This window comes from Mus pahari, chromosome X (assembly GCF_900095145.1).
Source record: "Mus pahari chromosome X, PAHARI_EIJ_v1.1, whole genome shotgun sequence".
Classification (NCBI taxonomy): Eukaryota; Metazoa; Chordata; class Mammalia; order Rodentia; family Muridae; genus Mus; species Mus pahari.
The window spans coordinates 60,019,498-60,033,484 of NC_034613.1; the positions used below are offsets into that span (position 1 = coordinate 60,019,498).

Genomic DNA, 13,987 nt, shown 5'->3' on the forward strand with positions numbered 1-13,987 from the left:
GATTCTGAATACATACTTGCATTTGAATGGTTTTGTGCAGCCAATGAGATGACCCAGCAGATAAAAGGGGCTTACCTCACAGACCTGAGTTTGATTTCTGGAACTTAGGTAAAAGTGAAAGGAGAAAACTGACTACACAGAATCATCCTTGGATTTCCATACATGTATGTCCACACATACACATTATGCACATGAACAAACATAAATATTTTAAAAATAGTTTTATGTATGTTTTGAATATTATGCTTTTGTCCATGGCTAAATTGAGGTATATTCATTATTTACCTGAAATATATACTTTTACTAGAAAATACTTGATAATTCCTATGAATTTGGTTTCAGTCAAGTCTATTTCTCATTAAGCCCCTTAATGTGGAACAAAATAATTCTTAAAGGTAAGTTGTATGAGTGATATAATTCACCCTTTCATAGTTCTGCTTGAATGCCTATACATTATCTTTCAATTAAGTGGTGTAGAAATTTCATGCTTGTCATACATCGGTAGACATTAAAGGTTTTTGTATATTTGTTTGTTTTCTTTTAAGATGGCTACTGGAGCACTATGAATATAATTTCCTAGAATAAGCCTGATATCTTCTGTGGGATTCCCCTTTTAATATTTAGCTCCTGTTTCACATAGCCCTTAATAATCATGTCACCTAGCTGTTATCTTAATGTTTAGATACAACTTTGGAAATGTATGGCACACATCTGGCCTCTCCCTACCAAACCTTAAACCAAGAGTAAAATAGATAGCATTGAACGCCTTTCTTCTTTGGACATGTACTGCCTGTGTGCTGGCTAGCTCTTTGTATTTTTTGTTCTGTTGTTCTATAGGAAGAGAAAAGGGCCTACAAAGTCAAGTACTGTTTGTTCTCTTGAAATATTTAACACTTTGATGTCTTATGTTTGAAATAGCAATGCCAGGTCAGTTAACAGAGAATTTTGTCTTCCTTGGTAGGTTCCAGGATGGCTTCTGCATCAGCGTCTAAGTATAATTCACACTCCTTGGAGAATGAATCCATTAAGAAAGTAAGTTGACTTTTTACACTTCTCTGAATCTCTCTACATTTCTTTCTTCATATTTGTATTAGACAGTCATTTGGGTCATATTGAATCATGAATTTCGTTGAGACATGGTTTTATTTACCGTCCCACCTTGTTCTGGGAAAGATTTAAATGGAATATGTGTGAAGTGATTTTTGCTTTTGTAAATGCTCTCCCAAAGCTTTATTCACAAATTGTTGTCAGACCTGACATTCGGGTATGAAGCAGCTCTCTGAAGGAGCTATTGGAAGGCCAAGAGTAAGCCGGCTAGTACACCTTCCTAAATATGGCATTATTTTCTAGCTATGACGATTAGACTAAACAAAACCTAAACATACAAATTGCTTCAAAGTAACCAGGGTAAATTGTTCCATTAGAATGACTTTTGGGGGGGTTGGATATAAATTGAAAGGGAGGGGTGAATTCACAGTAAGATTTATTCATGGCCCTTTGAGATTTTAAAGATGGTCCATCAGAAAGGCTAATTTATTCTCCCACCCCACAATGTACAAAAATATTCAGTCAGAAATGTGGCTAACTTTTAATTTTCATTTCTTGAATACTGACAAGTCTGACCTTTTATTTCTTTTGAAAGAAACATTATTGCCCATTCCTGTTGATTTTGTGAAGTAACCATGAATGTCCTTTGCCTGTTTGCCTTGGGAGGGAGGTGGGGAGATTCTTTTCTTAATAGCTTATACATATTCCTCATAATGCAATAAATAACTCTTTATAATGTACAAATAACTTCATTTTATCTCAGCTTTTAAATTTTATAGCATTCCACTTTGATTTTTAAATACTGAGATTTAATTTGGGGGGTGGCTTAGTTGGTTTGTTTTGAGACTGGGTCAGGTTGTGTGACCGAGGCTGCCCTCAATTTTTGATCATTCTGCCACAGCTTGCCAAAAGCTGCCATTACAAATGTATGCCAGCATACCTGGCTTTCCTTAGTGTAATGATTAATGCTTTGCCTGCATGTCAGAGCTGCTGCTGTGAAGAGCTGAGCTACCTACCTAAGAATACCTCCCAAATGGGAGGCCTCCAGAAAAGTCTGTGGGGAACTTGGTCACTTATGTACGATAAAAATGAAAAGTAAGACAAGATCTTAATAAAATAATAGGTCAGAAATGTAGTCTCTCTATGGTATGATTCTGCAACAATTGCATAGGAAAAAAGCTATTACCGTACAGCATACTGATTTCATTAAAGTTTGACCATTATACTGAGATATACTAGCTTTAAAGTACTTTTTTACAAAGTACAAAACTTTAGTAACATTATTTAAATGCAGACTAGGACTTAGCATGACTAATAAATGTTACAGCTAGCACAGTCTTTTATTTATATTTTTCTAATTTGCTATTGCTAGGGATTGAACAAATGGCTTCACGTGAGCTAGGAGAGTACCTATATTTTCATTCCAGATTCTATTTTCCAAGTTTGAATTTTATTTCTAGTTTTCTTCAATGCTAAATTTCTATTTCTTTCTTTAAACGTGTATTTCTGTTTGCTACCATGTGTGCAAAGATGGCACCACCAGCTCCGTCCCATGCCCCTTTCATTTGCAGGTGTCTCAAGATGGAGTCACTCAGGATGTGAGTGAGACTGTTCCTCGACTCCCAGGGGAATTACCAATTACTGGTAAGGAGCATTTGAGTCTAGGGGTCCAGAACTGGAGGGGTAGTACAGCAAGATCAGGTGGCTTGGGTTCCACTTGCTCTGTACAAGTCAGAGAAGACAAATAATCTAGCTTTGTTTAGGAGCCTCAATGCAGAGAGAACACTGCATGCCTTTCCTGATCAAAGAGTTCTTTCAAGAGCTTGGTGCTCACAAGGCTAGCAATATTCTTGTCTCTGCACCAAAGAGAATGATTCAGAGAGAACAACATAGGTTATCACTTGAAAGTCTCAAACTAGAGGTATCCACTCTTCATAATTTAAGGTTATAAGAACAGAAGTAGATTAAGGCTTTCAGTCTGTGATATATGTTTCAAAATGATAACATCTTAAAGACTCTTCTCTGTGGCATAATAGGAGATCCTTTGCCAGAAAATTAAAATTAAGATGGTGGTAACATTTTGATACAGTGTTTTTAGTTTGGTTGTTTTGTTTTTTGCTTTCTTGCTTTTTTTTTTTTCATGATAAACCTAGGCTAAGAGGACAGTATCTACTTTGGAAGGGCCAAATCATTCTGACTTAAGACAGAGTGCTTCTACAGAAGCATGGCGCTGACATTCAATATTTGTGTTGGGGTTGGTTCTTTCTGTCACATGACAGTATATTTGGGACCAATAATCAGCATTGTTTCAGAGAATTTTTTATTCCTTGGGTAAGAGTAAAATTTTAATTTTAAATGGTTAAATTATTGTGCTAATTAATGGGACTTATTTTTTTTAAAGTACCTTTGTGAATTATTTGTACACCACAAGAACCATGAGAACATATTTGGTGTCTGTCCACAGACTCACACTCACAATTGTAGTCTTGAAACTAAAATTAGTAGTGTATGTTCTTCCCAGTTTCTGGATAAGAACAAAGAAATTTTGCTATTGGTAGTCTTCATATAGATGTTTGGGTACTGAGTATAAGCAGACAGACCTTAACCAATATAGTAACTAATTGAACTGGCATGAAGTGACCTTAGTATAGAGTTTTCATTTAGTACCTGAAGAAAAAAGGATTTCAAAGTCATTAACATATTCAAGGATATCTTTGAAGAAGAGAAAGATATTTTTATTATAATTAAATCTTTTGATTTAGTTTCTCTTTACATCAAATTTAAAAAAATATGTACTTTTCCTTGATCGTACATTATCACAAATATTTTCTGCAAAGAGATTTCTAATTTGGCATTATAGCAGGGTGTGGTGGCACATTCCCATAATTCCAGCACTTGGGAGGCTGAGACAGGAGGATCATGAATTTAAGTTTAGACAGTGATGCAGAGAGAGGATACCCTTTGTCAAAAAAAAGCAACAAGGACCTGTGATACATGTGTGGTTGGCAGTTGTCAACTTACCACCCAGCTTACTGGTTAGTCATGAGGCTACCCTGTGTGAACATTATCCTCTCTTGAAATAATGCAAGTAGTTTCTTTTACTATCATAAGATGCTAACAATAGCAAGACCCTCGTTCACTTCTGTGCTCTGGCTCTGGTCAACATGTCTTTGGTGGTGATAACATTAGGTGCAAACTCAGAAGTGCCATGAGTGCATAATTTAGCCTGTCACAGAGCTGTGGAAACTTTGCCAGTGTTGTTTTCAACTTTTAGTAATTTTTATTGTAGTTAAACATAGCCAAGTAGTTTATATTAAGCTAGTACCATTTGTTGTGTATCTTGGTATCTATTTCCATTATTTTAGGGTACTTTTTTTATCTTACTAGAAAAAGAAGTTATTTACATATGTCCTTTCAATGGCCCCATTAAGGGAAGAGTTTACATCACAAATTATCGTCTTTATTTAAGAAGTTTGGAAATGGTAAGTAGATTATAAGACCATAAAGATGACCCTAACCGTTAAGTTGATACTGTTTCTTTTCTATCCTATAACATTGACTGTGGATCACATTAACATGGGGGATATATTTACTTCTCAATTCTTAATTTTTTGCTTCTGCAAAACTGATATAACACTAACATCTGTTTTTGTAGGCAGTAGAATGAAATATTTAAATAGGCTATATCCCTCAGAATAAAGGAGAGGTGGTTAGAGTATATTGGTATCCAACAGTGGTTTTTAGCCAGCAGCACAGATAAGAATGAACAGCTTAGAGATTTTTACCAAGCAGTACAGATGCTTCAGATTCACTGTATCAGAATGTTTGGCTGGGCCCATGGTCCAAGCATGCACACATTTTCTAAAACATCACAGAGTAAGATGTTGATGTGAATCCTTGGTTAAAGCCTACCACTCTAGAAGTATCTAGGTGTCCTTTTACCAACTGTTGAGTAGCAGGGTAAAACTGGGATGAGTGGCATGGCTTACTGTTACTTACATTTTTTCAACCTATGGCCAAAAAAGGTTGGTCACCACATTTTGAAGGATGTCCTATTGATGAAGTGATTCCATAGAGCGGAGAAACTCCAGAAAGATAAGAGAAAATGTATAACTACTGTGCCTTTCCCAGAAGAACTTGTGGTAGATCATGGCTCACTCCTGAATGCAGGGGCAGGTGTGATTCCAAATACTCCAAGGAAATGAGTTTAGGGTAGATGGAAGAGTAAGCTGTTGCTGCCTTGTGTATTAGGCAACTATGAAACTGATGGGGAAAATCTAGCTTTTGTTTTCTTGCTTTTAGCCATCCACTTTTTAGCACAGTTCTGATGTGGATTTGTTCGTATCTTTTGCTCTTTTATTATGTTCATTATTAAGTCTAAATTCCAAAAATGCTATTTAATATTCCTGTTGCCCTGGCTTCTTATAAATCCTGTAGGGTACAGGCAGGTGCAGGCTACAATAGCTACCATTGTATGCATCATGGCCTATGTGAGTCAATTCAAGCTTAAAGAGTGAATCTAAGGAAATGTTTCAGTTTTCTAGAATGGGAAGGAAGATTCTGGAAGTTTATAGCAAGCTGGGTGTCAGTCTGTGGCCATCATTTTAGTGTTTGATGGTTTAAGTATATTGAAAATAAACCATTTTGAGTGGAATCAAGGAATGACAGTCCTTGGGAAAGGCAAGCTAAATGGTGGCAATATACTCAGATGGGTTACAGACTGTCTAATAAAAGCTTAATGACAACTAGAAAGGGTGATCACTAATACCTTACTAGGTAGCGTGCCTCCTTGTAATATAATGTAATGTAAAATGTAATGTGTGGCTGAGATGTGAGAAGCAACAGATAAGCCAATGTCTAGATGGCAGAGTCAGGGTTTGAAATTATTGTAAATGCCTAGAATATTAGACACAACTAATGATACAACATTAAAGTATAAAGATAGCACCTACTTTGTAAAAGATCAGTTGTATGATTACGGGATGAAGGTCTGTCTTAACAAGGAAATCAGTACCTGGATATTGCTTGTTTAAAAATAAGGTACCTTTATGGTGAATTAACAGAGGTATAATATAATGAATGCCTAGATAAAATGAGACTGTAGTCCTGTCTGTAGTCATGTTATAAAATCGTGATGCTACCATTTAAAAGAGACATTGAGCTAGGCAGTGGTAGCAACACCTTTAATCCCAGCACTTGAGGGGCAAAGGTAGGAAGATTCAGTGTTCAAGGGCAGCCTGGTCTACAGAGTGAATCCAGTACAGTCAAGGCTACACAGACAGACCCAGAGAGGGGGGGGAGGAGGGAGGGAGGGAGGACGGGAGGGAGGGAGGGAAGGAAGGAAGAGGAGAGGAGAGGAGAGAATATCAAGTAGGCTAACAAGGAAACCAGTCTATCAGCAAAAATACACGTTGGTCCTTTTTTGCTACAGAACAGTATAAAAGGAGCTTTGTAGGTTTGTTTGTTTTAGTTGTTCTTTTGTCATGGTGAGTGGGTGATCCAACCTAAAGTCACTTGGGAAATGGAAACCTCAGTTTAGGGATTGCCTGCATCATATTAGCAGATAGGCAAATCTGCAGGGTGTTTTCTTGATTGCTGGTTTGATGTGGGAAGGCCTGGCCTGTACAAGAGAAATATCTGAGCAAGGCAGGGGCAGTACACTAGTAAGCATCATTTCTCCCATGGTCTCTTCTTCAGCTCCTGCATTCAGGTTCCTGCCTTACATTTCAAGTAAGTAAAAAGAAGAAGAAGTAGCAATAGAAAGTAAACTAGCACAGGAATCATATAGAGCTGTCTTTGAATATTGAAGTGTCTCGCTGTGGACCAACTCTGGACTTGGTTTGTCCAGTTTCCAGGGGTCATATAGAGCTGTCTTTGAATATTGAAGTGCCTCGCTGTGGACCAACTGTGGACCAACTCTGGACTTGGTTTGTCCAGTTTCCAGGGGTCTTATAGGGATAGATTGAGATGCTTGGTGCTGATATATAAGAATTATCAAAAGTTAAAATTAAAGCTATGTCACAGGCCCTTTCACATGACTCCTGGCTTGTTGTTTAGTCATGCATATCTGGTTTCATTTTATGCTGTCCTTGATAATGAATTGGGGAAATTATTCAAATTGTGGTAACATGATGAGGCTGTCTATATGGTGCAGTTTTGACTAAATAAAACAAGAAAATTATTTCTAAAGAAGAGTCCATAAGGAATATATGTGAAGAATTTGAATTCTTGGGATATTCAGAGCAAAATTATACATGCTTAGTATTCTTCTCACTTGTTGGTATTTCTTAAAAATACCTAAAATGAGTATGTAGTACTTTTATAACAAAAAAAACCAAATACTTATCAATCTTTATTTCTTTTTTCTACATTTTAAAGGTAGAATTCTTATGATTTCTTTTACATCCCTCTTCCCTTTCTTCCCTCTAGCCCCTCCCAATTACTCTTCTTCAAATTCCTCTCAACTTTTTTTCTTTTATTATATTTGTTGCGCAGGCATATATGTATGGCCATTGATATTGCTGCTGTTGCAGTCTAGCTTATGCACTATTTCTACAGAAACTGATTCACAGCAGACTTTCAGGTATTCTGTCTTAATATCTTTCCACCCCTTCTTCCATGATGTTCCCTGAGCTATAGGTTCATGAGCTATGATGTGTATGTATTCTTTGGGACTGGGTTTCTCATGATCCATTGAGCTCTGCATCCTATCCAGCTGTTGCTTTGTGTAATAGTCTCCATTTTCTGTAACAAGAACCTTCTTTGATGAGGGGTAGTAACTATACTTATCTATTGGTATAAGGATAAATTCAGAATGTGGTAAGGAGTTACGCTGGTATAGCAAAGTGGCGACTATAGATTCTTTTCTAAGATCCATGGCTTCATTACCTTCTAGAAGCCAATTAGGTTTCTCATACCAAACATGATTTCCTTCGTTTACACATGGTACCTTATACAATAGGGTTTGGCGTTTAATGCATAAATGAAATGCCCATCGGATAGTGACTGCTACTTTCTTTCTTCTATGATATTATATAAAAACCTTTTAAGCAATTGACCACACAACTTATACTGAAAGTCCAATAGGAAGCAGTGATATTAACAGAAAACAGAAGAAATGCTACCAACATAGTTATATTCAGGAGCTAAAAAACCAGTCATTGTAGTGTTAGTTCACTTAAATAGTCTAAACTAAACCAGCAATTGTAGGTTCTGTTGCAAAATGAGAAAACTTTTTTGTATGTTTGAAAAAGAATTGTCCTTTCATCTTGCTTTTCAGTTAATACTTTTAACTGCTCTGAAACCTTTCACAACTGGCTTTGTTACACTTTTAATGTCCCTTTTCCATGGTTAGTTTTTCTCTTGAGTGCTGGTCACTATATTTCTTATATTTCTCTGGTTCATCTTGTTAATTGTTTATTGTTCATTTATGTTCTTTCTGCTTCCAGGGTGGATCCTAGTACATTGAAGATGCTTAATCAGTAGTGTTGAATGAGTGAATTCTGTCTTATTTGCATACTGCTATGTCTATGACTTTAACAAACTTGGAATCCTTTTGATCCTCATTAGTGCAGTAGGCAGAGGCAGCACATTGAGCAGGTAAACTCATGTGTTGTTCATGTTCCCTATAAGTTAAAGGCCTTGGTACATGTCTTAGAGGTTTGATAACAGTATGTAGCCTACTAAATTGTGGCATCCTGAATACCATTGCCTCTGGAGTTAAGAAGTCCTATAGCCACCATCTGACCTTGAATGTACCAAGGAACTTGTCTTTGGTTAATATTGTGACCACAGCAGGAGCAACTCCATTTAAGCCTATAGACTTTCACAAAGAAGACTGATCCCAGATTGTAACCAGGAGCACACTGGATTCAGATGCTATTGTGAATGAGGGAGGCAACTTGAACTATTCTTTGTTCAGGTTTTGGACCCAGAACCATTGTGTAAATGAACCACATTTTCTGTATCCATTTTTCTGTCGTGGAACATCTAGGTTGTTTCCAGCTTCTGAATATCACAAATAAGGCTGCTATGAACATAGTAAAACACGTGTCCCTGTGGCATGGTGGGGCATCTTTTGTGTATACTCCCAAGAATGGTATAGCCAGGTCTTCAGGAAGATCTATTTTCAATTTTCTGAGGTACCTCCAGATTGATTTTCAGAGTGGTTGTACCAGTTTGCAATCCCACAAGCAATGGAGGGGAGCATTCCTCTTTCTCCACATGTGTTGTCACCTGAGGTTTTGATCTTAGCCATTCTGATTTGTGTAAGGTGGAATCTCAAGGTTGTTTTGATTTGCATTTCTCTGGTTGCTAAAGACTTTGAACATTTCTTTAGGTGCTTCTCAGCCATTCAAGATTCCTCAGTTGTTAAGTCTCAGTTTAGTCTTATACCCCATTTTTTTGATTGGGTTGTTTGGTTTTTTGGTGATTAACTTCTTGAGTTCTTTATATATTTTAGATATTAGCCCTCTATAGGATGTGTGGTTAATGAAGACTTTTTTCCAATCTAGGTTGCTGATTTGTCTTATTGACTCTGTCCTTTGCCTTACAGAAGCTTTCCAGTTTCATGAGGTCCCATTTATCAATTCTTGTTCTTAGAGTATGAGCCATTGGAGTTCTGTTCAGGAAATTTCCCCCTGTGCCAATGAGTTCATGGCTCTTTCCCACTTTCTCTTCTATTAGATTCAGTGTGTCTGGATTTATGTTGAGGAGAGATCTCCCATGCTCATGGATTAGCAGAATTTACATAATAAAAATGGCCATCCTACCAAAGGCAATCTATAGGTTCAATGCAATCCCCATCAAAATCCCAGTACAATCCTTCAAAGACATGGAAAGAGCAATTCTCGAATTCATCTGGAAAGGTAAAAAAAAAAAAAAAAACAGAATAGCTAAACCAATTCTTTTTTTAAAGATTTATTTATTATTATATATAAGTACACTGTAGCTGACTTCAGACGCGACAGATCTCATTATGGGTGGTTGTGAGCCACTATTGGTTGCTGGGATTTGAACTCAGGACCTTCAGGATGAGCAGTCAGTGCTCTTACCCACTGAGCCATTTCCCAGCCCCTAAACCAATTCTCAACAATAAAAGAATGGCTGGAAGAATCACCATCCTTGACCTCAAGCTTTACTACAGAGCAATAGTGATAAAAACTGCATGGGATTGATACAGAGACAGACATGTTGATCAATGGAATAGAATTGAAGACCCAGAAATAAAATCTCACACTTATGGTCACTTGATCTTTAACAAAGATGCCAAAAATATACAATGGGAAAAAACTTCAATAAATGGTGCTGGTCTAACTGGCTTTCTGTATGTAGAAGAATGAAAATAGACTCATATTTGTCACCCTGTAGAAATTGTTCTTGTGATAATTTGATGAAGAATGTGGCGGCTTTTTGCCCTTGTCTGAACATCTGCCTGAGGCTAAGGTGAAGGGATTTAGATTAATTGCATTGGCAAATGAAATCTCAAAACAGCCTAACATAGACTCTGTGCTGCACTCTTATGAAGAGCTTTTTTTTTTTAATATTTTAGATTTATTTATTTATTATATGTAAGTACACTGTAGCTGTCTTCAGACACTCCAGAAGAGGGCGTCAGATCTTGTTACGGATGGTTGTGAGGCATCATGTGGTTGCTGGGATTTGAACTCTGCACCTATGGAAGAGCAGTCGGGTGCTCTTACCCGCTGAGCCATCTCACCAGCCCATGAAGAGCTTTTTGATGAAACTTAGCACACTTAGAAAGGAAAAATACAAAATGTATGGTTCAAAGGTTAAAGGAGCACCAGGAAGTAGAATGGAGCTGAATCCTATGTTGAAGGAGATAACCATATTAAAGATATTACATGGAATTAAGAGAGTGGAAATCTCAGGGAAAGATCCCACCCAATGGCCTCTCTGAGCCTCCATTCAAGGAAAGCCCTGCCCATGCCTGGCTTCAGTGAATTTCCTTAGCTTCAGAGGTAGGAATTAAAGAAAAGCTTAGGTCCAGGCATGGTAGTATGCACCTTTAATCCCAGCAATCAGGAGCCAGAAGTATGCAGTTCTCCAAGTTCAAGGGCATTGTACAGAGCAAGTTCCAGGACAGCCAAACTTAAGCAGTGAAGGAAACCATCAAAAACTGAAAGCTGAAAGGGTATAATTGAACAAGGGGACCATGATCCAGCCCCAGCAAGCAGCAGAAGTTGGTAGATTCAGTTACATGGTTCTAGTTTTAGAGTCAAAGATAAAAAATGGGGACTATGGAATCCCCTTCCATGACTAAGAAAAGCCACTGAAGCCAGGTGTGTGTTTCTCTGCATGGAGGTTCAGAGAGGCCTAGGTAGAAAGAGGTTATGGAACTAGGCTCATCCTCTCCCACTGAAGCCAGACAAGGCAATCCATTTAGGGGCATAGGATCCATGGGCAGGCAGACAGGCAGGCAACAGGTTCAGGGATAGCGCCTGCTCCAGTTGCTCAGGACCCACATGAAGACCTAGCTGCTCATCTGCTATATATGTGCAGCGGGGGAGGGGGCTAGGTCCAGCCCATGTATGTTTTGCAGAGAAGGATTAAGGGGGCCTGAAGGTGATAGGGAGTTCACAGAAGACTAACAAAGTCAACTAATGTGGACCCATGGAGGCTCCCAGAGACTCTACCAACCAAAGAGCCTAGCATAGACTCTGTGCTGCACTCTTATGAAGAGCTTTTTGATGAAATGTAGCAAACTTAGAAAGGAAAAATACAAAATGTATGGTTCAAGGGTTAAAGGAGCACCAGGAAGTAGAATGGAGCTGAATCCTATGTTGTGTTAGTGGGGGGAGGAGACTTGCATGAGGGGTTTCTGGGAGGAGAAGAAGGGCTGATATTGGGTTGTAAAGTGAATATATAAATTGAATGAATGAATGAATAAATGAATGAATGAGGAAGGGAGGAAGGAAGGAAAGAAAGAAGGAAGAAAGGATGAAATCTCCCTCTGTAGCTAAGGAAATTCATTGAGGCCAGGCACGCGGCAGGGTTCTCCCTACAAGGAGGTCTAGAGAGTCCATTGTGTGAAGCTGTAAAGATGAAGCCTGGATTGCCCCAAGAGGTTAAAGATGCCAGAGCCATGGGGTACCTGCCAAGGGAAGCTGCTAACGGGATGGAACTAGCTGAAGAGAAAGAAGTATGTTGCAGTCAACAAAGCTGAAAGGAATGGAAATCTGAAGAACATTTTGACATCACACATGGAGATGCAGAGTTTAGAGTTTGCCCATCTGGTTTTCTGTCTGACATTAGTCCAGTATTTTCTCACTATGCTCCCTTTTCTCCCTTTTGGAATGGTAATGTATATCTAGTGCCATTGTAAGTTGGAAGAATGTGATCTGTTTTCTTTCTTTCTTTCATTGTTTCTTTCTTTCTTTCTTTCTTTCTTTCTTTCTTTCTTTCTTTCTTTCTTTCTTTCTTTCTATCTATTCCAAATGTTGCCCCTCCTCCTGGTCTCCCCTCCTAAAGTTCTTCACTCCATTCCCCCCTCCACTTTGCCTCTGATAGGGTCCTCCCCCCATCCCTCTTTCCTGGGGCATCAACTTTCTATATGACTAGGTGCATCCTCTCCCACTAAGACCAGGCAAAGCAGTCCTCTGCTGTATATTTAGCAGAGGTCACAGACCAGCCCTTATATGCCCTTTGGTTGGTGGCTTAGTCTCTGGGAGCTCCCAGGGGTTCAGGTTAGTTGATGTTGTTGTTCTTCCTATGGATTTCCATCCCCTTCAGCTCCTTCAGTCCTTCCCCTAAGTTTTCCATAGGGGTCACTGACCTCAGTCCAATGGTTGACTTTAAGTATCTGTATCTGTCTTTAGTCAGTTACTGGTAGAGCCTCTCAGAGGACAGCCATGCCAGACTCCTGTCTGCAAGCACAACATGGCATTAGTAATAGTCAGGGTTTGGTTCTGTGCATGGGATGGATCCCAAGTTGGGACAGTCACTGGCCATCCTTTTCTTCAATCTCTGCTCCATTTTTGTCTCTGTATTTCCTTTAGACAGGAACAATTCTGGGTCAGAAAATTTGAAGGTGACCCCATCCTTCCACTGGGGATCCTGTCTACACTGAAAGTGTTCTCTTTGAGGTTCCATCTCCCCACTGTTGGGCATTTCAGCTGAAGTCATCCCCATTGAGTTCTGGGAGTCTCTCACAACCCAGGTCTCTGGGACTTTCTAAAGGTTCCCCCCACCTCCCACAGCTGCATATTTCCATTCATTCTCCTGGCCCTCTGGGCTTCTCTCCTGTCTCCCCCATACCTGATCCTGTCCCCATTTCCCCTTCTCTCTCCCCTCTCCCATCCAGGTCTTTCTCTCCCTCTGGCTCCTGTGATTATTTTCTTTCCTCTTCTAAGTGGGATTCAAGCATCCTTACTTGGGATGGGTTGGCTCCCTCTCATGACATGGATCACAAGTTGGGCCAGTCATTGGTTGACTATTCCCTCAGTCTGTGCTCCATCTTTGTCCCTACACATCTTGTAGGCAGGGCAAATTGTAGGTCAAAGGTCTTGTGTCTGGGTTGGTGTCCCAATCCTTCCATTGGAAGTCTTTTTCAGGCTGTAGGGGATGGCCACTTCAGACTACATATCCCCCATTGCTAAAGTCTTGCTTTAGTCTTGCAGCTAAAGTCCAGTGCTCCATAGGGTTTACTAGGTTGTTCTTGTGTTTATATATTGCATGTACCCACATGTATGTGGAGTTTAGAAGATAACTTTCAGTAGTCCTTTCAGGAAAGGAGTCTCTCTTTCCACTGTGGGTTCCCAGGATCAAACTCAGGTTATCAGGCTTTTACTGATCCACTCCCTGTCCGTCACCTCTCTTTTGTTTCCCAGTTTTTTCTTCTTCTTCTTCTTCTTCTTCTTCTTCTTCTTCTTCTTCTTCTTCTTCTTCTTCTTCTTCTTCTTCTTCTTCTTCTTCTTCTTCT

General features: G+C 39.1%; 1 protein-coding gene across 3 annotated transcripts in view; it reads left to right on the forward strand.

Annotated features, from left to right (window-relative positions):
- Positions 1–963: 963 nt before the first annotated feature.
- Mtm1 (myotubularin 1) overlaps positions 964–13,987 on the forward strand; it is an 87,744-nt gene continuing 74,720 nt past the window's right edge. For 2 of the 3 annotated variants that reach the window (XM_029534338.1, XM_021187638.1), the window contains exons 1-3: positions 964–1,032; positions 2,619–2,691; positions 4,435–4,529. In XM_029534338.1, coding sequence (XP_029390198.1) covers positions 970–1,032; positions 2,619–2,691; positions 4,435–4,529 — 231 coding nt within the window. In that variant the 5' untranslated portion in view covers positions 964–969. The remainder of the gene's footprint in view (positions 1,033–2,618; positions 2,692–4,434; positions 4,530–13,987) is intronic. The other variant, XM_029534339.1, reaches the window with a different exon arrangement.